We start from the raw sequence: 26,876 nt of genomic DNA on the forward strand, positions 1-26,876 counted from the left end.
TATGGGATGTGTAACAGTCAGAGGGTGGGCCAGGAGGGAGACTGTGAAATAAGTCTGGACTATAAAGAGATTAAAAGAAAGTGTTAAGTATTAAGTGTTAGACTGGCTGTTGCCAGCAAAGAACAGCTATGGGAGGTTCTGCTCTGTCTCACTGTCTACTATTTCCTCCCAATAAACTCAACCAATTTTCCCCTTCCAGATTAAAAAACAAAGAGCATTTTGGCAAACTGACAGTTGTCAAGAAAATATCCTATATTCTTTTCAAATCATTTAAACGTGCAGATCATTAGGTATTGAGAATTTATGCATGAAACATAAAATATTGTTTTCTACAATCTTTATCTCTTTCAACTAGGAAGACTATCACCATCTTAGTCAAGGATCGATCATAGAACAAAAAGGACCATGCAGAGTCCTTTTGGCCTATACCCTACCCACCTTCCTTTCGTTTCCAGACACTTTTGTGATTAAGAATTCTTTTTTTCAGGGTTAAGAGGGATGGTTCAGTGGATAAGCACTATGTACCAAGACAATAAACAATGACCTGAGTTCAGTGCCCAAGACCCACATGGTGAAAGGAGGATGACTCCCAAAGTGTTCACTGAAGTCCACATGCATACCATAGCACTTGCACACACACACACACACACACACACACACACGTTATTTCAGAAAGAGAAAGTAGTTGGAATTTTTCCCGTTCACATGTCTCACTAGATCTGATACATCAGTTCCTTGATGAATTTTCACTTGAAAATTTGTCTGTACTGAGATCTATAAAGTTTTGTTTAGTTAGAATTTGGTATTTTAGTTTTTTACCTACAGTTGGGATTTCAGAAGGCGTCCAAAACCATTTTCAATTTTCTTTTGCGTGTACCATGCGTGTGAGCACAGGGACGTGCTTGGTATACCTTCCATCTTGTTTGAGATGGAGTATCTTCTAGTTTGCCACGAATGTATCAAGATAGCCTCAGTGAATTTAGGGGAATTCTCCTGTCTCTACTCCTCCCTTGCTATAGAAAGCAGAAGCAGAGAGAGACAAAATGACAACACATGAACTGTTGCTCTACTAGAACTACTATACTGTGTCATCAGAGCTCATAAATGAGCTGGGATAGTGGCACATACCTGCTATTTTGGTACTCAAAAACTGAGGCAGGGAGATTTCTCCAATCATAAAAAGACAAGTCCAGGCTCTATAATGAGTTCTAGGGCAGCTTGGATTATATTGAAAACCTACATCAAACTCTCTCTCTCTCTCTCTCTCTCTCTCTCTCTCTCTCTCTCACACACACACACACACACACACACACACACACACACACAAATAAAGCAAAAAAAGACCCTAGAGACTATATAATAAACTTTTATATTTATATTAACAAAGGATAACAAGAGAGGCCAATAATTATGAAACACTTTAAATCATGATTTTTAAAGTGCAATTACAAATCAGTCAGTGTCTTTACAATGAGGTCTGATCGCAACTGTATCTCAGCTAATGCCAAAGTCATCTCGGCATAGCTGCTGACATTTACTGTCCTATTCAGGTGCTTCAATATTTTTTCTCTCTGAACTTGGCGCTTGTAGTGACGGATTTTGGCCCTTCTCCCTGAAAAAGTCGTGGCCCTATTATCTGTTTTGCTTGTGCTACAGTTATACATACATCCACCTCTAACATACTCGAAGGCAGAAGTAGAAACAGAGCAAAAGGTAACCAGTTCTGCCTCCAAAGTGGATGACAAATGATCAACTAAGAAATCCTCATTTTCAAACCTCAGATATTTGAAGGAACATATTTCAGGAATAACTTTGATGAGATGGTCGAGACACTGGAACAAAACTCCTAGGCTCCTGAAATGAAAGACAAGAGTGACGTGACAGGACTGTGACAACACACAACAGTCACATGCAAAATGCTCTAGCAATCAATTAACATTTACTCATAAATACAAAGATCAAGAGAATCAAAGCGCATGCTTTCATTGATAATATATGAGTTATATAAATTCACGTGTCCTGTGTCAATTAACTTAGTAGCAATTAAGCTATTGGCCTGATTATGTATCATTTGCTCAGTAACAACAGCCGCATAGTTTACTGAATATTCACCACAGTCAAGGGGTAAATCCTAAAATAATTACTAAGTTTAAAAAAAGACTAAAACAGAGACATTAATTTTCTATCCATTCAAGCAATACCAAGTCATGATTTTAACATGTCCTTGCCCAGGATTCTACAGAGACGTTGTTTGATTGTTATTCGTTTTGTTTTGTTTTTTCAACACAGGGTGTCTCTGTATATAGCCCTGGCTATCCTGGAACTCACTCTATAGACCAGGCTAGTCCCAAACTTACAGAGCATCTGCCTCCAGAGTGCTGGAATAAAGGCACACCACCCCCGACTGTTATTGGACCACTCAGACACGCAAACTTCTCTGAACCGGTTTGAACTGGATTGCATTACCTGCAATATATTGTTAAAATTCCTTCAAATGCTGTTCTCTGCTCCCAGGAGAAGAGTGCTTCACAATTTCGTAGCTTTTTATAAAGGTATATTTCTGTGCATTCTTGGATTTTTGCACATTTCATGTGTTTTAAGAGCCATACCTTCATTAAATTGGGGGCATGGGTAGGTGACGTGACACAGAAGGCATACTTGGGCAATGCTGTGAGAAGTGAAAAAAGATTCTCCGTCTGTTCTACAAGAAAAACACATCACAAGTGCTAGCCTTAAATTCTGTCTACTATCAACCATTTTTCTAAATCTATGATTCAATTAAGCAAACACCAACAACCAAAATTACCCCCCAAATTACCTATTGATTGCTTCTTCGGGAATGCCAGTAGGTGGTTCTTACTAAAAAGATCTTGCAGATTAAAATCAAGGTGGCCACAGAAAACATAATCATGCACAGTATTTTTAGGGTTATCTCTGTCACTAACGTTTAGCAGCACAGTGCAAGACAATTTGTTGAATACTAACAGTGGAGAAAGAGACGTTATAGCAGTGATTACGTATGTAGATTCTGCCTTAGCTGACTGTCCGCAAAAAGAGCTTTCCTCTTCCTGGCTACCAGAGGTCAGCTTCATCCTTTTGATCTCTGGTCCTGTTTCCTTTGACAACAAGTATGTTTCTGGAAAAGAATTCATACTCAAACTAATCAACTGACTTTGACACTTCATAAGATGAAAACTGGACCTGTTGGCTTGATCCATTATCAGTGATAAAGTCATCCCATCAGACCTGCGAAAAAAAAGAGAGAAGAGTTTGATTTATTCTACATGTTCTTTTATCAGGGGAGGAGGATGGGGAGGGGAACACCCCTATAGAAGGGGAGGGGGAGGGGTTAGGGGGATGTTTGCTTGGAAACCGGGAAAGGGAATAACAATTGAAATGTAAATAAGAAATAACCAATTTAATAAAGATGGAGAAAAGGGAAAAAAAGGAAAAAAATCAAATAGATGATTAAATGTTTACAAAAAACCCAGTTATTCTCTCCTTCCCTAAGAAAAATCATTTCAAGGCAAAATATTTAAAGTATTGGAAGTAAAAGCCACAGAGATTTGGAAAAGCCTGGGACCTCAGTTATATCAACCACAGTCCTGGGTAGGCCCAACCCCACACCCAAGAGGAGGTGGCTGTAATAAACTAGGTTCGCTGGCTTTTTTTTTAAATAGGGGGGTGGAAGTGGGGTAGGGAGGGAAGTGGAAATAGATCTGGGAAGAGTTGAGGGAGGAGAGTTAATAGGATGAAAACCAATTGTATAAAATTATCAAGAAATAAATAAAATATTAAAAATAAACTAAAAGAAGCTAGTCATTTTAAGTTCTACTAATTTAGAATAAAATACCTTTAACATAAAATATGAAAATACTTCTGTCTTACATTCTCCCAAGAAACTGAAAATTGAACTTAAATATAGATTATTTCTTGTCTTTCAGAAGTTCCTCTCCGATAAATATTTCTCAGTTTAGAACTATGATGTGGGTTGACTTAGGCACATTTCATTCTATCAACATCATCAAGGAACAGCAATACACCCCCAAAGTGAGGATCTACATGGCCTATGGAGCTATATTAAAATTATGCAAAGACCTTTAAAGAAACAATTTATAATAATCATACTGTTGATATTATGATTCTCCAATATCATATACAGATTGTACAATGAAGAAAATAACAATTTTCTTGGCATAATGAAGAACTAAATTTTCAGCAAGAGTTGGGGGAGAAATGGAGATACAAGACTGGTAGTGATAAGACTATGTATACCAAGTTTTTAGTCCAAAGTGACAGTATCAGCATGGATTTCTGCTGGGTTTTATTACTAACAATAAGACGCCACAGTCAACTGACCAACCATAGCTCTCATCTCCACACATAGAAAAAATACCCAGAAACACAATCTACCCAGGTCCCAACAAGCCCCATGTCACGTTCAGGCTTTTATTTCCAACCACAAATCACAATATTTAAGGATGTAAATATATATAACTACTGAGGAGCTTGTCTTTATGAGGTAATTCTGGCTGCTAAATCCCAAAGCCTTTTTACATGCTTCCTGAAAGAAGGCACCATCTATGAAGTATACTCTTAACATAAATTCAAACATCACGCTTGTTAGCATTCTGTCTAAGGTCTGACCCACAGTTACCTGGCAACAGTCAAGTATGGCTGACACTATAAAAGGTGCTGCTTGCCCCTCCACACTCTCTTGCTCTTGCTTTCCCTGCCCTCACTCTCTCCCCATCCCCTACCCCCTTCTCTCTCCATGTGCTCATGGCCAACCTCTACTTCTATAGTTCTCTATTCATTCTCTTTCTTTCTTTCTCTCTCTCTCTCTCTCTCTCTCTCTCTCTCTCTCTCTCTCTCTCTGCCTTTCTTTGCCCCTACTATCCTTTTAACTCCATTTCCCATGCCCTGAATAAACTCTATTCTATACTATGTGTGGCTGGTCCCTGAGGGGGAAGAGATGCCTCAACATGGGCCCGCAGAGGCACCCTCTCCGCCATACCTCACCATGCCTCCATAGAACATAATTCCCCTCTCTTTATCTTTTAATAAACATATCATATGGTGCCGAATCCTACTCTGGGTCAGCCTCTAGATCTAACTCCTGATTTAAAGGAAATAAAGGTGACAGGGAAACATACAAAGGGACATCACAGGATGAAATCAGCAACATCAGCCCATAGAACTTTGCAGGGGGGCAAGGCAGAGTTTCAAAATATACATTACAAGAAAAACAACATACATACTCAGGTTTGCAAAACTTGTATGCTAGAAAATAGATGCACCTAAGTCACCACAGGAAACAGAAATCCCAAACCCTATATGGTCCATTGCCTCACACATCTTAGAAGTTATTGAACGAGCAGGCATGGTAACACACACTTGGAACCCTACTGTAGCTGTAACGCTTGGGACATGAGGGCCAAGAGTTTGAAGCCAGGCTGGGCAAAACAGGCTTCTAGATCAAAGATCTTGTCTTAGGAAACCAAAAAAAAAAAAGAAGAAGAAGAAGAAGAAAAGAAAAAAACCTCACTGAAACAAGATAAACAAACTTAGTGGAAGCCTCCAATTACTTGGACTCCATTACTGTTAGGCTAGTTGAATATACACACTAGCAGAATCATTTCAACTTGTTCTTTCTCTACGTGCCCATTTATGGCTCCCCAGATTCACGGAAACAGTAGATATTATTCTCCTACCCATAATTTCTCGCCCAAAGAAGAAAATTCCTCTATTATCAGAGAATGTTGCTTAACTAGAGACATAGCGAGGGTGAACTGCAGTGTCTTACACAAACCAAACTTCAAAAGCTCAGAATGAAAACAAATAGCTCATTAATATTTTTTGAATTAAGTACATGTTGAAATGAAACTTTGGGCAGAAGGGAACCAATCAAATGTTAAAATTAATGCCATTTACTTTTATTCAACTTTTAATAAGGCTAGAACAATCAAAGTTGCAGTGCCTTGTGTTGACGTCTATTAAGCAGTGCTGGTATGCGGTATTACTGTAGCGTTATTACCTTAAAATTTACTTACGGCTTCAAAGATGTGACTTTCACGCCAACAACTAAGTCATCATCTAGCACATGGCACCATGTCTGCTCTATAACATGTTCTGGCTCTGGAAAATTGTCTGGTAAGTTTTCCTCAGGGGTAGGGACACTGTTTTCATCTTCATCACAGAAGGGAACAAGACCACCCTTAAAGAAAAATGTTAAGATAGAGAACTATTTTAAAATGCACTGAATAACTCAAAATGTATATATAAGGCAAATCAACTTTGTAGCTTTATGACTTGATGAAGCATTTCAGGCCTAAGAACCATAGACCACATCCTTCGGAAGGTAGCCGTGAATATAGCCACATACATTTGTAGATGATTATACCATATTACAATGTCAATAGGTTAGGCACTGCAGAAGCATTTTAAAATAAATTATAATAGGGCATAATAATAAATAATAAAGATAATAAAATAACTTAAAAATTACAGGTTGCACACAATTTACTAAAATAAAATTCATGAAACATACACACACACACACACACACACACACACACACACACACTCAGGTCAAGAGTCATGATCTGACTGGAAGAGGAGCTATCCAATATAGAGTCAGTGGGAACATAAACCTGGATTTTAATAAGGTTTGATAATATATAGCATAAACATGTTGAAAAAAAAACAATCTGTCAGCTGCACTGAGCCCAGAATCCGAACTTCTGCATTAATAAAACTGACTAAATCATCCTTTTATGGGTAGTTTATAGAATTCTGCTGAAGTTTTATCATTATTCTCCAGACCATTCTCAAGTCATTTCCATAAACATGGGATTACAATTAAAATAGAAATCACAGAGTTAGGAAAAATGACTGTACTACTTATTGAATCTATTACTTTGATATCTAAATACCATCTGTGCATCAATACAGTAAACCCTCATGATAAGCACAGCATCCTCGCCAGTTGTAGGAATCTCTACATTTTACAGATAAGGCAAGTGAACTAGAGAGGCTAAGTAACTTGCTTGAAGTCACACAGCTACAAAGTGGCAGAGCTGGCTTTGAACTAAAACAGACTGATAAATTGGGCTCCTGAATCCAATATTTTTCAATGTTATGAACATTGCTCTGCCATTCTTTTCAATCCAATAAGCAATATTTGTCACTTTATTCTAATTTAAATAAAGCCTTTCATAAGTCATACATTGTCAGTTGATTAAGTGATAAAAGGAAAAGAAATCTCATAATTAACTGTACCTGTTCTAACTGTACCTCCTCGTCACTTGGCATACTATCAACGTTCCCATAAACTGAGTTTAAAAGAGCCTTCCAAGAGTTTGCAATAAATTTATCCTTAAATGAGATATGCTGCTGGAATTGGTTAAGAAAAATAAAAGAATTCTGTAAAACAAAAGGAAAAAAAGTCACCCACAATTTCAACAGAAACAGGGTGTATCATCTTGAGTTCAGGAAGTACTTTCTCCATAAAACTTCTGCAGAGAACACTTACAGAGAAAAGCTCTTTTGTTTATAAACTGATACTCTTAACAAAAGAGTTACTTTGTGTTCACAGTAAGATTCCGGAAGTAACCACTACAGAGATTAGTCACCAAGCTGAGACTCTCCATACAGTAAGTATCCATTTTATAATTGAGTTAGTAACAAGTACCACTCGAGACAAAACTGAGGGCTATCAACAGTTACATTTACCAAACAAAACCCCTTTCTTTTAGAAATAATTTGTTTCAAAACAGTGTTCAGATGAGTAAAACCATCACAGATAGATTTAAACTGAAGTTTGAAATTCTGGTCATACACTTTTTACAACAAAAATTTAAAGGCAAGATAAAATAATAATCATAATATGCTTTATTTGGTTTGTCCTGGTACACTCTACTGACAAAACATTTGCTGAAGACTACTGAGGAAACTACCTTTGGCTCAGAACAGGGCATAGAGGGATCCATTTCTTTTACTGTTACAAGATTACTAGATTTTAGCTCTAAGGATGAAAATAATCATGGACTATATTTTGCTACTAAAACAGTCTTGTCATTGGATTGACTGAAGTTGTTTCATTTATATTGACATGTGAGATTGTTTAAATATTAATACAGCTTCCAATAAAATATTCTTTCCATATTTCAAAAACTTTTGACTTCTTTTCTGTTGAACTAAACTTCTTTGAAATCAATGACTAGAGGAGGAGAGACTGATTTATTTCTCATACATCATTACAAAGGGTGTAGTGTGTGTAGTTAATATTTTGAGGCATTTCATGTTGGCCTAGCTCTCCTGGCTTTGGACTGCTCATACTCCATTGCTCATATACTTGGTTACTTATTAATTTAGGTGGGAGAATATATATCCATTCAAGATGGGCTGACTGAAAATGGACTATCTGAAATTAACACTGGCCTCTATTGTTTTTTTTTTCATCCTGTCCCCTGTGCTCCAGGACAAAAAATAGCAAATCTCTAGTTTAAAATATTGTGAAGCTTGGTTATTAAACCAAAAACCTAAAACAAGCTCACTGTAAGAAATTTAATCAATATCAAAGTATTCCTTGCCACCCTTTTGCAGACACATAATCCTGTAGCCAATAGATGGCTTACCTTTCTAGAATTTTCCCACATATATTAAGAACTGTTTCTTTCATCTCCTTTCAACCAGAAATCCAAACAAAAACCTGATATAGGAACAGACTACCCTACTTGACACTGAGCCCTGCTTTAATATTCCTTATTGTGAATTCTACTATGCAGTCCCCAAATGGCATAATTTGGAAAAGTTTGAAGTCTAAAAGTAAAGTCAGCACCCCCAAAACTTTATCCAAGTAAATGTATATACTCTAGGAGCTACCTGGGAGACCTGAACACTTTCTTACTTTCTTTTTTTTCTTTCTAGGAGGTAACACTAACCTGGAGTCTTACCAAAACATTGTTTCTGGATTTTAGCATATTTTGTACATATTCCTGAGACTTTTTACTCTTGTGTGGTTTCTGAACATTTCCTAAATTGGATCATCATGTGTCCATCAGATTTTAAGGTTGCCCCTGCTGTTGTCCCCTAATAGCTGTCAATCTTCCTTTTCAGTGTCTCACAGCAATCCCTCCTAGGAGTACACTCTACTTCTGGTGAGCAGTATTTATTTGTGTTCTGTCTACTTGTGGGATGTTACAAACAACGACATCAACATTTGCTACATACGTAATGGTTTCTTCCCGGTCTGGGTCCTCCATTTTTATTCCCTGCTAATAATGGGCAATGGACTCGAGTTTTAACTCTGAGGCATTTAATCTTTCTGGGACTATATATTTCATCATGAGGAAAATGAGGAGTAGAGGAGGAACAGTCACTAAAACACTTTCCACTTCCCAGATGACCCTGGCTTCTTTTGTGAAGTTGACAAAAAAAAAAAATTAATGAGTGCATGATCTGTGAGGGTACTTCCAACATTAATAACTAAAGGGGGCACGGGAAACTCTGGACGTGATGCAGCATCACCCATAGGCTTAAAGGAAGAAGCACATTAACCCCAGCATACTCTGCTTCCTGGCTACCACGAGATGTGCGGTTGTGCTCCACCATACCCATACTGTCCTAATATGCTGCCTCATCTGAAGCCCTAAGCAACTGCCACTCGCCAGGCAGGGACTAAATTCTCTGAAACTGGAATCTAAAGAAATCCTTCCCTTACAGCAGTGGTTCTTAATGCTCTGTCCCTTTAATATAGTTCTCATGTTGTTGGCAACTGCAACCATAACATTATTCTGTTATAAATGCAATTTTGCTACTGTTAGGAATCACAATGAAAAAAAAAATCTGATATTCGGGGTTATCTGATAGGTGACGTCCAAAGGTTTTGTGCCCCACAGATTAAGAAACATTGCCTTGAACATCATGTTAGGAATATTGTCAGTAATGAAAATGAATACAGTGCAGTACAGCTGGTACATTTAGCTAAAAGCAATCATTCTTTTACAGGGACTTTCATGGTCTTTCTGAATGAGTCTCATCTATGCTGGCTTGGAACTTGGTATGCAGTGACCTTAAATACTTGATTCTCTCAAATGCTGTGGTTATAGGTATGCGCCACCACACCTGACTTTTCACAGCAAGAAGATGGGAGTAGACTGCTACGTGTCTTTTAATCTGCTGTAAGTCACTATATTCATTGTCCCTGTAAGAGACATGCTGTAACATACTACTGATCATATACACCAGAATGCTCCCAAAACAGGCCTTCTTTCATTTGTGCTCATATAGCTTGTCAACCCTACTAAATCCTAGAACAAAAAGTTATCATCTCTAGACAATATACTTATATGTGAAATCAATAGTTTCAGTTATTATTTTTGAGACAGGTCTTGTTGTGTGGCCCTGGCTGTGTATAGACAAAGCTGGACTCAAACTAACAATTTCCCTGTCTTACCTTTTCAATTGCTAAAATCACAGGCCTGAAACACCACAATCTACTTTCATATTATTAAATGCTTCTTACGGCAGGGCCCTAAACATAGAGTTCTCTAAAATACCCTTCTTTTCTAAACACAGAGTTGCTTCATCCTACAAGCAGCTTTCTTTCAATGCTGTGTGCTTCAGTTAGAACTCATGAATGAAAAACACAGAGTTAATCAGGAAACAGAGACACTAACGTCTAATTGGGCTTCCAGTGCTGGAAGCACCAAATAATAATTTTCATGTTCCTCTTCAGCCAGAGGGTCTTCACAGCAATCCAGTGGTTTGGTCTAATGACAGAAAAGATCAACACAAATTGTGAAATAAATTGAAAATTCAGAGGGTCAAAAAAAATGCAAACCACATTTACCCAAAGGACAGTTCTTCATAAAAAAGATATCATGTATTTTCCACATCTGGTAATTAGGCAAGTATCCTGTGGGCCCTGCTGTTACCACCTCACATTTGTATACTGTATCACAAAGTATCAGCTCGTTACTCTCTAGAAAACCCTGGAGCAAAGAACAATTATCTTCATTGTACAAACAAACAAAAAAAATTGGAGAGATTCTTATTCTGCTCAGATCGGAAACTTTGGGGAAAATAATATGTCTGATGAGAAAGGTTTCAAGGTTACGTCATGTCTTCCTTTTCTTTTAAAGCATTTATGGCATTCATTGCATTTGTTTATTTCTGGGGGTGTTTCACAGCACAGCATGTGTGCTGACATGTATGTCGAGGCCAGAGGACAACGGGTAGAAGTCAGCTTTCTCCTGCCATGGAGATTCCAGGCATACAACTCTGGTCATCTGGCTTATCAACCAGTGCCCTCATCACTAAGCCATCATACATCACTCCCTTCCTCTTTTCAGAAGGAGTTTCTTGCTCTTTTATTCCTTCATCAATGCAATATTGCTTACTGGTACAAAATGATACTTCAGAAGCAAAATAAAATCCACTTCCAGCACTACTGACATTTGAGTGACCATTAGCTATGCCATAATACAAGTTTATAAAAAAACCGTGGTAAAAAAAAAACAAACAAACAAAAAACGTGGTCAACTTATATAACATTTGTTGAGAAGGTTAACATACAAAAGATTCAGGGGATATCATAATAGAGTTTTAAAGTATGAAATCATTTAAGTACTAAAATGACTCTCTCTGATATATACATATATCATATTAAATATATAACATATCTAGAACATTGACTAAACAATATAAAAGATATATTATATATCTGTATCTACATAGATATAGTAAAAATCAAACCACATAAACAGAACTTACTGAATACCATATTTTGACAAAATCTGTTACTGTAAATGAGGTCAGCTGATCTGCATCCAGAGAGTCCTCAAAAACGACCAGGACTTGCTCAGTTCCAACTCCAGCAAAGTCATTAACCAGTACCAAGCTAAGTTGTTCCCACTTAGCCACAACCTGAAAGAAAGGCAGTGGTACAGAAAGAGTACAGAAAAAGGATGTGAACCAACTCCTAAGTCCTTCTGTTCCATGCAGTTCTAAACTGGTGACTGCACTCTTGCAAACGACTGATGGAAGTGGCAATATAAAAGCTAAAGATAAAGCTAGTACAGGATCCAAAACCAAATACCAAGACATTTATGTCATATTTGATGAAAGCTTATCTAGAGGCATTTATTGTCCCAATTTCTATATTTAAAAATCTTATGATCTAGGTACAAACTCAAACCCTTCCCATAACTAAAACTTTGGGAAGCCTAACATTTAGCATGAGTAAAACTCTAGCAAGGAGTCTTTTCTACAGCGTGGCTAATTTAAGGATGACCCTATTTCCCGGTAAGCCTCTGTGGGGACGCTGTTTACAATAAGACCAATTATCCAAGGATTTCAGTAGCCCTGATAATTGAAAGGTGATGAACTTAACAGCTTAACCCAGTGGTAGTGGAAGAGGTATTGTTATTATCAGGGACAAGCAGCAGGATACCTAGAAGCATTCTACCTAAATAGAATGATCTGTTACATTTATAATAGAATAGCAGATGGGGAATTTAAAATAGATTTCTTAAAGGCCCATAGAGCTAATTTAACACAAGTATCAGATCACCTCCCTTAGGCAGAATAGCTCAACTCACCACTCAGAATCCAAGGAAAATAGAAATGTTACCTAGATGACACAGGGAGGTAGCTTATGCTTCAGAAGAATGTAAATAGGGCACTTCAGTCTACATAATGAAATATCAACTCTGGTCCTACAATCCTACTTTTTAAAGCTATGATTCTTTGCTTGTATAGGAAGGCAGCATATCTGAAAATCCACTTGCCTTCCCACAGTTATGGGGTATAATGAACTGAAGATAGGAGACACTCACTGACAATCAAAATTCATTTCATGAGTTCAGCTCATGTGTTAGACAGTCATGTTGGTGAGATTTTATGGGTGTAGATCCTGAGTTTCCTGGGACTTCTAGGGCATTTAAACATCAAAGAACTATCCATGAATGTCCATGCATATTTATAATGAATCTTTCATGCACTGCTATTTAATACAAATACAATTGAACCAAAAATAAGAAGCACACATATATTTTTAAACTTTCAGTAAAAAGGTAAAGACAATTTTAATGTAGTCACCTCTCAGTGTAAGTGGAAGATTAGCTCCTAAACCCTCTGTAGATTAAAAATTCTTGGATTTTTATTGGTATAGTATTTGCATATAATGTACAGCCAAGCATGGTGGTACATGGCTTTATTCTCAGCACTCCGAAGGCTGAGGCAGGTAGATATCAGAGTTCACGCCAGCCTAGTCTACAAAGTGTATTCCAGGACAGCCAGGGCTACACAGTGAAACTCTGCCTCAAAACATCAATAATAATAATAATAATAATAATAATAATAATAATAATACCCACATCCTGCCATATACTATAAAACATCTAGATTGTTTAAAATGTCAAATGCAATGAAAGTTCAACATTACAGTGGCTATATTAGTTAGGAAGTAGGGACAAGGAAAAAGTTCATAAATATTCAATAAAACCCCAGTTTATGTGAAATGTTTTAAATCTGTAGTTGGCAGAATCAATGTCTGTAGAACACTTAGATATGGAGGGCTGATTATTGAATCCAGTATATCCAGAATATTACCATTTTAACTCAATATAATCAATTAAGAATCACAATATGTTACTGCATTTTTACTAAATACTTTTTTTTCAAAGACAGGGTTGTATTAGTTCAGCCTTGTTTTGCCCACTGTTGAGATGTGACACTATACCCAGCCCTTTACTTAAGTCTGAAGTCTCAGGTTGATTTCATATTTTTAATACATTTTAATTCAAAGCACTCACATTTCAAATACTCAATAACTCCTTAGGGCTAGTGGCTACATTAGTAGAGTATGACTACAAAACATATGAATCTTCTATTGAAAATACAAATATCTGTGCATACCTGACAATGGGCTCAAAATTGAAATGTTCACTAAAGAGATTCTTGTCAAAACGTGCAGAGACAGTTTCCACTTGAGAGAAAGCCTAAGAGAAAATGTAGTCCTATCACTGAATTAAATATCTCTGGGGCTTTTAGGAAGGGCTTGTCTGGGAGCAAAGAAAATATTTGATGACTTAGATTTTCATTATTTACTTGAATGTTTGCTCATTTGTATTTCTGTCATCTACATCAATTCTTTCCTGGAATAAAGTAGAATCAACAACTTCCTGGCTAAAACAAGGAAAGATTCTATATGGGCACAGAACTGCTATGAGAGATATCATTTTAGTATTTAATAAAGTATTCATTCTATTCTCTAAAACCTCTCACCGAAGGCCATAAATAGTAAAGGCTCAGAATTCAATATTAGGAAACACTCCATTCCAATATAAATCCCACCATATATATTGTTTTGCCTTAATTGCTAAGTATAATTATTCAAATATAATTACTGTACTTCCTCTAACTTTGGCATTCCAATATGCTTACATTAATAGAAATTATAGTCATAATAAAAAGACAAATGTAATTAAAGTTATACGTGATGCTTCTAAAATCAAAGCCTTTATGACTTCAAACACCCAGGCCCAAAACCACCATCAGGAATACGGGAAACTTCAAGAAAGAAAGAAACAAATAAAAAACAACAACAAAAACAAAAACAATGAATCGTCTACAAAGACTAATGATTAAAAAACTGATTTACAAAACGTGAATGCTTAGAAAGTCGAAAAATCAGGATGGTACGGTGGTAGCACAAGGCTGTAACCCTAAGACTCAGGAGGCCAAAAAAGCAGAATGGAAAATTTAAAGCCAGCCTGAACTATACATATATATTAAGCCCTCATTCTGTTCCAAAACAAAAAAAAAAAAAAAACAGAACACAAAACAAAGTAAAACACAAGAAAAGAAAAGCCCGAGGTTACCAACGGAACTCTTAGAAGGTTGAGATTAAGCCCTTGTACCTTAAATTTCTTTTCTGAAACAGCGCAAGCCTTGGACAGGAATGACACGATGAAAAATCGGTTTCTTTTCCCTGCATCTAGAATTTGAACTGAACGGGGATCTAGAAATGGAAGCTGACAAGTTCTTACGGGAATGCCATTCTGGAACAAAATAAGCTGATTCTTTCGCGTCAGGGCAATCAGAGACATTTTTAACTGCTTGTTCACCATCTCGGCTGCACAGACATGCACACGAGTTACCACAGTACTGTAAGCCAGAGGGATCAGGTAACTATTGCTTAACATTTCTTGACTTTTAAGAGCATATGCACAAAAGCTGGAATTGGAAAATTCATAATCTGATTCTGAAAGCTTGCGGGTACATTTATATTTATCCCCAGATGGATCTGCTAGCCCCAAGAAACCTAAGCCAAAATTTTCAATCTCACCTATCCACTCGATTGAGGAAAGGCTAACTGATATATTAGTAACTTTCCCAATTTCGGAAGAGATATAGAAGAATTGATTGAGATATTGCCAAAAAACTATAGGGCCATCAAAGATCTTTGCCCTCTCGTCCAATGCATGGTTTAGTTCAAAACTCAAAAGTTTTTCCAACTGGTTGGGACTGTGAAGAAACAGTATATAATATTTGAAAGCTTTGCTATTGTATTTTCTACATTGTATCAAAATGCAAGGAAGGTTAATTCTAGTTCTGAAATCTGACACACAGTTACAACACAGAATTTTTAAATGAGAATCTTTCTCATTGATGTTTAAAAAAACTGTGGATATCAGAAGGAATGTACTAGTTTCTCTGTCAAATATCATCCTTTTGACACCTAAGACAGATGGATCTGTAGGCTTTTCTAAATCTGCAAACTCTCCTCCAGACAACTGAAAAACAAGGACTTCCCCATTATAGCACAAGAACTTTGCTTGCTCATTAAATGGCATTGCTTGTTTGCCAACCACTCTACTACATCAAGTCTCTGTGTTGAACCAGTTCCAAAGGCAAATGGATTCCAGCTGAGGCCTTTAATCCTAAAGAAAAAAAAAAAAGAGAAAGACTGAATAGAACAGACACCAGTACAAAACATATTTTGTTAGAAATCTATCATAGGCTATGAAACGGACCTTTGCTGACCTTGGCCTCTTAAGTCTTCTTCCTCTGCTTCTGAAATGGGATTACAGGTATGTATCATGTACCTGGTGACAATGTCATACTTACTTAAAAACAATTCTAAGACTGAATAACTAAGAGAAAATACTTGAATGTGTTATGAGGAGAAGTTTTATTTAAATGTCCTATTTAAAGTGCTGTCTGTCAGAGAAATGGAAAAGGTGTTAGCAGTGCAAGCCTGAACAAGTGGGAGGAGCAGAGTTCACTAAGTAAAAAAACAAAACAAAACAAAACAAATCAAAAAACAAAAAACAAAAACCCTGATATCCTGATGTGTCCTGCATTCCTTTCCTGAGATGGGAGACAGAGACAGACCCTCCTGAAGGCCCACAGGAATAAACCTGGAATATTTTAAAGCAGAAAGAGAAACTAGAAAGACTCTGCCTCAGCAGGGTAGAAGGTAAGAACAACTCCAGAAAAGTATCCTGTAACTGTGACATTCATATGTGTGCCTTGGACACACACACACACACACACACACACACACACACACATACACACACACGTAAGAGAGATGGCTACAGAATTTAACCGTGCAATGAACTGAAATGTGTATCTTTGGATTTCCAACCTTACCCCAGAGAAATGGACCCACATATAAAGCAATACTACTAGGTGGAAATATATACTGCACTCCTATTTGCAATGTAAAACTTGAAAATCTGAATGATTACCAGTAAGAAAGTAAACAGACAGAATATCACACTACAGTTAAAGGGAATGCAATCCTTATCACAGGGGTTGAATCTTAATAAAGAATATGGGTATCAAAGCAGGGAAATGGAGTCTAGGGGAGATTTTAGTTACTTAAATATTTTTATGAAAGTTTTTGAACAAGTTTTAAACAATGTGTTCAGTTTTTCCCAGAAAAACACTAATATTGAAAACCCTGTGGTACATGATGGGAGGCTTGGGTTGTCTTTTTTGGTGGATGGGAAGGGCTGCTGTGGACTGACCTTTAGCATGCACTGTACCGGTGAGCTATAACCCCAGTCCCTGGGAAAACGTTTTCTACAATTTACAGGTCGAGTAGTCTTCAGTATAGATCGATTTTTAAGAAAGGCAGCATTGTTGTGTTCAAGTAAACTAACAGGCTAATAAAGTTTGTTCCAGTACTTTATAAATCTAAGCTTTTACTAGCCTTGGCAATGTTCGCATTTTACTCTGGATAGGCATTGTGACTTGTCCTGCAAGTTTGGCAGCATCCTTGGCTTTTACCCATTAGAAATCAGTTACACTCCCATTCTCCAGCTGTGACAACCACACATGCCACTTACATGGCAGAAACAAGAGTCCTACCCACAACTCGTCATGCACAAGTACCTTAATATAGCATCTTTCCTTTTAACTTTCTATAACCTCTTGAACTCGGAGTTCAAAGACATTTGCCTTGTGAGCATCTTAGTCCACAACTGTGGTGGCTATACCTGTAATCTCGATTAGAGAGACAGACACAGGAAATTCCTGTCTGAGAGTGGAGGCCAATCTAGGCTACAGACCAAGCTGCAGGTCTGCCCCACTACAGCAAAAAGCCTTAACAGAAATAATCGCTGGATATAGCGAATACTCACAATGCAAATTATCTGCGAGCGGTCAGGAAAACAAAACAAAACAAAATAAAACAAAACAAAACTAGGTCTCCAAGGCAGCCAATTCGCCACGTTCCAGATCCACCAAGTAACTCCGAACCTCCCGCCCGCGCACTGCATGCTGGGACAACCGGCCCAATAGTTGACTGAAAAATTCAGGCGGCAAAGCGGGCTGGAAGTGGTTGCCAGAGGGGACCTGAGCGGGGCGGAGCCTCCGAGTGGTTGAAGCAAATGGCCAGCTGAACTGTAGGGGCTGAGCTTCAGGGAAAGCATCAGAGTGCTCCAGGCTACTGGGGGCGGGACAGCAGTTCCAGGAGGACGTCGGCAGGCGGAGTTTCTCCTTAGAGAAGCAAGTGGGAGCCCAGCAGAGCACATATTCCCGCCTCTACCCCCGGACAACACTATAGGATTGGACACTGTGAAAGCACTTCCTTCTACGTTCTGGTGTCACGCGACCCCCCTCCCCCTCCCTCCCTTCTTGGTCTACCTTTGGGCTGGGCTGGCTGGTGATGAGACACTTGACTGCCGGCTGTGGAAGGAGCGAGGGCTACAACTACAATCGATTCCGCGACTGTGACCATGGCCGAGGTGAGCAGGATCGCAGAGCTGCTGGGCCCGTGGGCCTTCCAGGCCCACGGGCCCGTGTGCTCTGGTGCAGGTAAGCTGTGTTGGGAGTGATCTGGGTAAAGACCAAAATCATCTAAGGTTTTGTTATGTCTCCCATCCAGAATAACGCTCAGAATAAAGCCAAGCTAATCTCTGAGACCCGGCGGAGATTCGAAGCTGAGTATGTGACAGGTGAGCATGCTTTCTGTGACTTGAAGTGGGGTATGCAGTGAACACATCCAACTTTTGCTGGCGTGTTTGTGGGTGTTTTTGCCGGGAGATGTTAAGAGACCTTTACAACCCTCACTGGAAAGATGCTGTACAAGTTTCAAGGGTTTTGCCATACTGTGTGCGCTGCTTCACTTGGGCAGATGGTGTGCTTGCTTCTTTATTCCTTTAACCGATTATTGTAAGTTAGTAATCAGAACGTCTAGTATCTCCTTGTGTTCATGGGCCTGGCAGGCTATTTGGCCAATGACATAGGTGACCCTGTGCAGTTCATGGTTCCTTTGCTGGCCTTTCACCCGAAAACGAACCCTGGAAACTACCATTGTACTGTTGCCATATACTTTGTACATAATTTGGTAACCCAGTTCCTTTTATTTTGCTTAATTCCGCTTCTTAAAACCAAAAGTGCCACTCACAAGTTATCTCATCACACTCTGTACTTGAAAGTTTCTGTAACTGCAGAACTGTTTTTATTGGTTGAACATTCTGTTCAATGGTCATGGATACTTGAGTCGTCAAGTACTTAATCTGATGACTTAGTGCTTGTACAGTTTTTTAAACATTTAGCATAAGTTATAAATACAGAATTTAAAAGGCTCAGGTTTCGGTCTGCCTTGATTGATGCTAATGAAGCCCCCTAACACAAAATAGCTTACTTCCATGTTCTGTGTTCCTGTTTCCATAGCTGTGAAATGCGAATAAGATTGGGAGAGTAAGTGAAGAAACATGTATCAGATCATCAAGTGTAGAACTAAAAACCAGGAGATGCTCAATTTAGATTTTGCCTCAGTCATTTGGTTACTGTGGAAAGAATTAAACTGTTGTGTTTTGATTGTAGTGCTTAGCTGAAGATTCGTACACCATTTTACTGTTGGGCATTATATCAGTTCATGACCTAGAAGAAATAAGGAAATCTGTTCCAAATAGCCTGGCTGGTAAATCTTTTCATGCCTCCTGGCCAATTTTCTTCATGCACGAAACTTTGTACCAGAGAGTTGCAAAAGAACTCCGTTCACTTTTAGCACAGAGATCTTATTCGCGTCTATTGTCCTAGCTGGTTACAGTAAAGAGGTACTTCTAAAGTAACTTCCCATAGGAGTATACTTTATCTCTATGTGGTTTATAATAAGTTGAGATATAACTCACAACTAATGAATTGGCGATTCTATAATTGTCCTTTACTTATGCTCAAGGGAGCAAGCAGAAAATAGATAAATTATGCAATCTCCGAGGTCTTAAAGGTCATCTTGATTCAACCATCTCATCTTTAAATGAGGGAAGTGATGTAGTAAGATTAAGAAATTTGCTCAGAATTTCTGGTGTTAGAGTCTTAGCTTGGCTTGCTACTCAAGCCTTTTGGATTTCACTTTAATAATCTTTCAGCAACATTGTGATGTCAAGTTAGATCGTGTCACGTCCAAGCTTAGAACCCTTCAGTGTCTCCCCAGTGTATGTTTTTAGAATCAAGTCCCAATTCTTTGCTGTGGCCTACAAATGTGAATCATGAGTCGTGAAGCTCCCAGCTACCTGTTACTTCTTTACCTGCTATTTCTCTCTTTGCTTAGTGAAGATTTGACCACTCTCTGCATTAAAGAATGTACAACCAACAACCCAGTACACACACACACACACACACACACACACACACACACACACACACACACACACACACGGAAAGCAAAATTTGAATACTTAGTCTAAAAACATGTACCTGATGTATTTTCTATCTGACTTCCTTTTTTTAAAATGCAGTGACCTACAAAGTTGACATCACTCTCCAGAACATGACCCACAGTTTGAAAAATATAAACACACTGCCTCGTTTGTGTTCTTTAAACAAAATGAGTCTGTTTGTATCTTGGGACATTTCCATTTCTCTTTGCTTGGGATGCTTTTCCCCAGTTAGTATGTATTTTTTTTCTTTTGTCTTTTCAGGGTTTAAATGTATCTGAGAGGCCTTCGCTGGTTATTAAGTAGCTTCCTGACCTGCTTACTTTCCCTCCTAGCCTGTAATTGTCTGATTTGTTTATTGTTCATTTCCTCCAGGAGATAATGGATGGGTTTGGTTAGGAGCAGCCTATAAAAGTTGGAGGGGAAGCTTTGTATTTCTCTCACTCCTCAATACCTTGCACAGTGCTCAGTACCCACTCTTTAGATAAATATAGCACTCTGTAAAGATATGCATTAGAAGACCATTGGAAGAATTGGATTGACATTTTAAATTAAGAGCTATCTCTAACCAGCTCCCATTACCTGCCCCCCCCAAAAAAAGCCTTCATATGGTTTATTATAAAGACAAGCATTTTTTTTTCAGAATCAGCACTGTGTATGGCATTAAGTACTGGGATGGTTTTACCTTTAAATATACACACTGAGGTATCGGTGAACTACTATGTGAGCTTTCTCTGAGGCAGTTGTGGTCATTAAAGACTTCTATTGGCAAGGAAAGTAGAAACCATGAAAGGCCTTCCTCACCTGAAAGTTGCACATGTACTCTGAAATGTGATGAGGTTTTTAGTTTGTATGTATTCTCCCTTGTAAGTCTGGTTTATAGAAATTAACTTTGGTAAAGCTGATGGGGTCCATTCCTGCATGTAATCCTAGAATTTAAGAGGATGAGGGAGGAGGGCATTCAAGTTCCAAAGTAACATGGTCTGTTATAGTGAGTTCCAGGTAAGCGTGAACTAAAAGTGCAATCCTGATTTTAAATACATACATACATACACACACACACACACACACACACACACACACACACATATGAGAGAGAGAGAGAAAGAGAGAGAGAGAGAGAGAGAGAGAGAGAGAGAGAGAGAGAATAAAAAGTAACTTTGTATTTAGAACATTCACTTGTTTTGCACGGTCTCTATTTTCATTAGTAATGTTTTGTTTCAAGAAAGATTTATGGCAAATAAGCCATAATGATGTTTTTCCTAAATAAAAGTATTTATTATCCACAAGGATATCTCTTCAGACATTCAGTTGAAAACAGGTTCGTCAGAATCCCAAGTTCATTTTTTCATGCCTGCGGAAAATATTACCAAAAATGGATAGAATTTTCTTGAGCAGACACAAAGAAGAAAATACAGGTTCATAATTACTTTTCTCCTTCTTTGTCACTGTAAAAAACTCCATGCTGAGTCTCAAGAAACATTTTCCGTTCTTTCTACTTTCTTTTTGTGGCAATAATTTATTCAGTTCTGAAAGTACTCATTATCTGCTTAATGCGATAAAGCAGTTTGTCAGTATTAGAGAAAGTTGAATGATAGAGCCATTTTTTCTAACTTGTACAATCGAATGAAAGTATTAGAACAAAGACAATCTGCTAAATAAGGTGAACTCAATTACAAGAAATAAGAAGCGATGAAGTCCCTTGGTGAGGCAGTATTCACCTGTAATCTTAGAAAGTCGGAGGATCGGGAGGTCGCAGTAGTTAATTATCCTTGACTACCTAGTCATTTGCACTCCAGCCTAAGATCCATGAAACCTTTTCTCAAAGAACTTCTTTGAGTGACGAGGGCTAAGGACAGATACCTCTTGGTGATCAGGTTAGTACTGAGTTAGAAACATCTTCATGGAAAAGCTTGGCAGCCCCCAAACTGTAGAAAAGCATAGCTATTGGAAAATGGCAGCATCTTTAAGAACGGTTCACTAAGGGAGTCTTACATTATTGGGAATGATGCCTTTAAAGGTGATTATGGTACCCTGGTTCCTCCCTTTTCCTGTTGCTCCCCTGGCTATGTTGTTCACAGTTTGGGCCTACTTACTACATGCCCACTGCCTTATGTTCCTCTTCATCACAGCTCCAACGGCATCTAGGCCAACTGATCACAACAGAATGTCTAACCCGCCGAGACAACATAAACCTTTACTCTCTTGATCTCAGATCCCTGTTGTGATGATCTGGAGCTGACTAATCCAGGAGGTATTTCTTAGGAATGTAGGCAGTACTTGGCCAGGTAGCAAGGGTGATCTAGGTGGGTCAGAGAGTCTGAGGCAAGGCACTAGGGTGAAAAGGTATACAGCTCTTTAGGGAAGCAATAGGAAGCTTGCTGTGAGAGGTGCACACGTGGGTGAAAACAGTAGAAATACAATGTAGAGGACCTTGGATGTCTGAGTGACGTGTTTGTATTCAAGACATGTGGAGAGACAGGTGAGCTCAAGGAGTTTGTCTGACTTTACAGGCATATGAATATATTTAAATGAATTTGGTTGATAGCAGAAAAATCCAAAGCCTCCATACCATGTAGAAATAGTGCTACCAACACTAGATAGATTTTTTTTCCTAATCTTTTGTCTATATGCTTATGAAAGTAAAGTTAAATGATTATCCTGCTTATGACTTATATGTTACATTTTTATTAGAGCACCATTGTCTATTTTTAATATCTGGATCTATTAATAACAGACAGTTACTGCTGAATTTAGGTAATCACTTTGGGGGCATATAGATGGCATCCATGGTTTTGTTAGTACAACTTTATAAAGCAGTCAACATTACTTCCTTTGGATTCATGGATTCTTGAAATCAAATTAGTGTGTTCACAAATAAATACTTGGGACTCAATTGATAATCTAGACCAAACTTCCATCATAGAAGTCATATAAGGTCATTGCTACAGTCCCTATAGAATAATGTCTTTCTAATCCCACAGTATCTGCATTTAGTGTCATAATTCCTTAATTAGTAGTTTTTCAGTTTGCATTTGATTGCTAGTTTGCCTAAATTTCTTTTCTTATGTATATATTAATTTATATACTTGTTTTAGTTTATGCCACTATTACTGATTTGGGCAGTTTTTCAATGTATTTAGAATTACCCCTTGTTTTGTAGTTTCTTCAATTGCTATTTAAGTTGACTGCTCTCACCCAGGGACAATTCTGCTCTTTTAATTTTTATTTTGTTTGACTTGAATGCTGGCGTTTTTAATGACATAATGTCTGGAGCATGAAAGGCTAAGCAACCATGTGCTTACTACTCAGCCAAAGGTCTTTGTCCAGTGTCTTTGATGCTTTCCATGGCCTGTGACATTGGAGAGATACTTTTCCTGCATTTTGGCCTTGCTCATTCTCTTGCTTTGTATTATTTTTTTTAAATCACATTTATTATCTCCTTATTTGTTTTTTTTTTTCTTTTCTTTTTTTCGGAGCTGGGGACAGAACCCAGGGCCTTGTGCTTGCTAGGCAAGCGCTCTACCACTGAGCTAAATCCCCAGCCCCTCTTGCTTTGTATTAGAGTGATCACCTGTGACGTTTCCTCCACCAACACTCTATTAGACTTTTGTCTCTCTTTTTTTAACTTTTATATAAAAGCTAAAGTCAGGTTTTGAAAAGGATCAATTTTTATCCTTATGATAGATCTAAAATTATCAAGCTTGAGTTTTAAATTTAGATGAGAATAAAGACTTGGTAAAACTGCTTACATTTTAATCTTCAGTCTCAGTAATGACTCTTTACGCTGCCTAGCAATATTCTTTTTTTTTTTTTGAGAGGGTTTTTTTTCCATTCACTTTATACTGATTGCTGGCCCCCCTTCCCGTCACCCCCTCCCATAATCCCTTACCCCCCCTTTCTCCTCTCAGAGGGTGGAGACTTCTCTAGTTATCCCCCTACCCTAGCACTGTCTTCAGAGAGACTCTACCCAGCAGAGGACTCAGACAGATACAGACATCCACAGACAAACAGTAGATGGAGGCTGGGGGACTCTTATGGAAGAGTTGGGGGAAGGACTATGTGCTCTGGAGGGGAAAGAACTCCACAGAAAGACCAACAGAATCAACCAACCTGGACCTTTTGAACTCTCAGAGTCTGAACCACCAACCAAAGTGCATACACAGGCTGGACCTAGTCCCCCCAACCCTCCCATCCCCGTGCACATATATAGCACATGTGCAGCTCGCTCTTCATGTGGGTTTCTATGGGCTTTTAAAAATGTGTATATCTGTGTCACTTATTCCTATTCAATTTTTAATGTTTAGTGACATTTTCAGTTTGAAACCACCTGATAATGAAAAAGTGTCACTTCTAGGATGGAGATTTTTCATTACTAAAAAATTAATCTCTTAATAATTCTGATTTGGTGTTTTAGTTCTTTCTATTACTGTAATGAAACACCCTGGCCGAGAGACAAGAGAGGGGAAAACAGAATAATTTCACTTACAATCCAATATTATGGGTAAATGGAGACGGGAACCTCAAATAGCAAGTCACATTACATTTACAATCAAGAGAAAAGAGAAATGTATGCATACAGGCTTTTGTTTGGTTCCTTTTGCTCAATTCCTCCACTTTTATATAGTTCTGGACTCCTTGCCAAGGGAATACTGCTGCCTACAGTGGGCAGGGCCTTGCCACATTAATTAACTTAATTAAGGCAGTCCTCCACAAACATGCCACAGTCCAACCTAATAAAGAGAGTCCCTCTTTGAGACTCTCTCTTTGAGACTCTTTCTAGATGATTCTAGTTTGTATTAAGATGACAATTAAAGTTAATCATCATAATAAATTATCTAGAAGAACCAAGTGTTCAGGGCTGTCATCCGAGCACTCGAGATGAAGATCAGTGATTGAAGGCCAGCCTCAGCTCCATATTTTATCTGAGGCCATCTTGGCATGGATCCTTGTCTTAAAATAAATAAAAAAGAAACAACAACAGCAAAAGATCTCTAGAAGATTAAATAGAATAAGAATTCCAAAGGACTTTTCCTCCTCTTATACGATTTTATAAAGAATGAAAGGACATACATTGTTACATTCCACTAAACAATGTAACAAAATTTATGTTCATTATTGGACTTGTTATTTACATTGTTTACTTTTTCCAATTGGTATTGGTTCTTTTTTATTGTACTACTGTATACTCTCAGTGAACAAGACATTCAACAACTCAAACGCTACTTAATGACATATGTAGCCTTAAAAATAAAAGTTCCCAGAATTACAAAGGAAACTTAAGAAATCCATACACATGTGAAAGAATCTTATTCCAGCAAATTTCTTTCATAACTAGAAGAAAGCACATTAAAAACATACTTAAGATTTTAGATTTTAACACCACAGTGAACAAACTTGATTGTATATGTACATGTGTATGAATAGGGGTGTGTGTGTGTGTGTGTGTGTGTGTGTGTGTGTGTATTTATGTGTATAGGTTTTTGTATCCAAAAATAGAAAATAGTAACTATATATATATATATATATATATATATATATATATATATATTTCTTGAGGCTAACCTGGCCTACAGAGTGAGTTCCAGAGCAGCCAGGGCTACACAGAGAAACCTGTCTAGAAAAAAAGAAAAATACATTATACACACACACACACACACACACACACACACACACACACGCACACACACACACACACACGCACACATACATATACACATACATATACACACACACACACTTTTGGCACGTTCACACTTATCATGTGATCAATAATAAGAGAAGTCTCAGAAAATCTAAAGCAGCTAGATCATAAAGGCCAGGCTCTCACACCGTTAGGCAATTATATTTGGAGTTATAATAAACAGGTACTTAAAAATAAATTAAATTTTAGAAAGCCAAAAGCAACATAATCTCTCTGGATTAATAACTTTGCAGCAATGTGTGTAATTCTTACTTCTGCTAAATGACCCATATTTTAATGAGGGTATCGCAATGGAAATTACCCAAAAATGCTAAAACTAATAGAAAATTTATATGGAAAGATCAAAGGTAATTTTAGCTGAATTTGTTAAGCTAAGTGTTGTTTGTTTGGTTGCTTGGTTGTTTTTTGTTTTTTTAACTTTGGGGTCTTTGTTGGCTAGGTATCTGATAATTTTATTTTCTATAAATTTTTAACTGTTCAAAAGAGCAAGAACAATGTTATTATTGAAGATCTGGGCTATAAGGAATGTCAGGGTTGATGGGAACGAGACTTTCATGGAGACAATCATTCTATATCAAAAATGTAATTTGCGTTCTATTGTTGGTAAGGATTAGGAGAGTAGGGAAGTAACTTTCCAAACTCCCTGACCTCTTGGAGCTCAACAGAGTAGGTGAGCATTAGCCCTACTCACCTTGTGCTTTCTCCTTCATTACAGAGACTCTGCAGGTGTGGTTTAAGGAACTATTCCCTTAAAAATGAGTGCGTCCTGCTCAGTTTTCATGAACAATATTTCCATTGTATGTTTGGGGGTTGGGGTGTGAGTGTGTGTGCGTTGGAGATTGAATGCATGCTAGGCTAGCACACTGTCATTGAGTCATGTAGCTCAGCATTTCTTTTCTCAGTTTTTCGTTTGAAAAATATCTCGTTAAGTTTCCTGGCTCTCACTGAATTCACTGTGTAGCTGCTGTAGGTCTTGTGATCTTCCTACC

The 26,876-nt window shown here is 37.9% G+C and overlaps 2 protein-coding genes across 13 annotated transcripts in view; one reads left to right on the plus strand and one right to left on the minus strand.

Annotated features, from left to right (window-relative positions):
• Nucleotides 1-1,350: 1,350 nt before the first annotated feature.
• Fancb (FA complementation group B) lies at nt 1,351-17,957 on the minus strand. 10 transcript variants are annotated; one of them, XM_039099961.2, is made up of 10 exons: nt 17,661-17,957; nt 17,413-17,516; nt 14,928-15,950; nt 11,779-11,931; nt 10,683-10,775; nt 7,282-7,425; nt 6,054-6,217; nt 2,819-3,246; nt 2,467-2,701; nt 1,351-1,854 (listed from the first exon to the last, which is right to left on the minus strand). In XM_039099961.2, the coding sequence occupies exons 3-10, from the start codon at nt 15,861-15,863 to the stop codon at nt 1,446-1,448; spliced, it is 2,562 nt and encodes an 853-aa protein (XP_038955889.1). In that variant the 5' UTR covers nt 15,864-15,950; nt 17,413-17,516; nt 17,661-17,957; the 3' UTR covers nt 1,351-1,445. The 10 variants fall into 10 exon arrangements, 8 of the variants coding, with proteins under 8 accessions (XP_038955889.1, XP_006256947.1, XP_038955891.1 ...); XM_006256885.5 differs by lacking the exon at nt 17,413-17,516 and adding an exon at nt 16,044-16,083 and having other exon boundaries at nt 17,661-17,919; XM_039099963.2 differs by lacking the exon at nt 17,413-17,516 and having other exon boundaries at nt 2,467-2,668; nt 17,661-17,813.
• Nucleotides 17,958-18,026: 69 nt separating this feature from the next.
• The window catches only part of Mospd2 (motile sperm domain containing 2), a 53,488-nt gene continuing 44,638 nt past the window's right edge, over nt 18,027-26,876 (plus strand). For 2 of the 3 annotated variants that reach the window (XM_039099873.2, XM_006256866.5), the window contains exons 1-2: nt 18,027-18,266; nt 18,407-18,476. In XM_039099873.2, the coding sequence (XP_038955801.1) occupies nt 18,258-18,266; nt 18,407-18,476 (79 nt within the window). In that variant the 5' untranslated portion in view covers nt 18,027-18,257. The remainder of the gene's footprint in view (nt 18,267-18,406; nt 18,477-26,876) is intronic. The other variant, NM_001398727.1, reaches the window with a different exon arrangement.

This window comes from Rattus norvegicus, chromosome X (genome assembly GCF_036323735.1).
Source record: "Rattus norvegicus strain BN/NHsdMcwi chromosome X, GRCr8, whole genome shotgun sequence".
Classification (NCBI taxonomy): domain Eukaryota; kingdom Metazoa; phylum Chordata; class Mammalia; order Rodentia; family Muridae; genus Rattus; species Rattus norvegicus.

Bases quoted from the DNA above. Each gene is read 5' to 3' on its own strand.
- Fancb (XM_039099961.2), bottom strand. From the start codon at position 15,863: ATGCCATTTAATGAGCAAGCAAAGTTCTTGTGCTATAATGGGGAAGTC. The intron at 10,776-11,778 runs GTAAGTTCTGTT...TTCTGTCATTAG, and splicing joins TTGTCAAAATATGGTATTCA to ACCAAACCACTGGATTGCTG. The intron at 7,426-10,682 runs GTTAGTGTCTCT...TTTGTTTTACAG, and splicing joins CACTGGAAGCCCAATTAGAC to AATTCTTTTATTTTTCTTAA.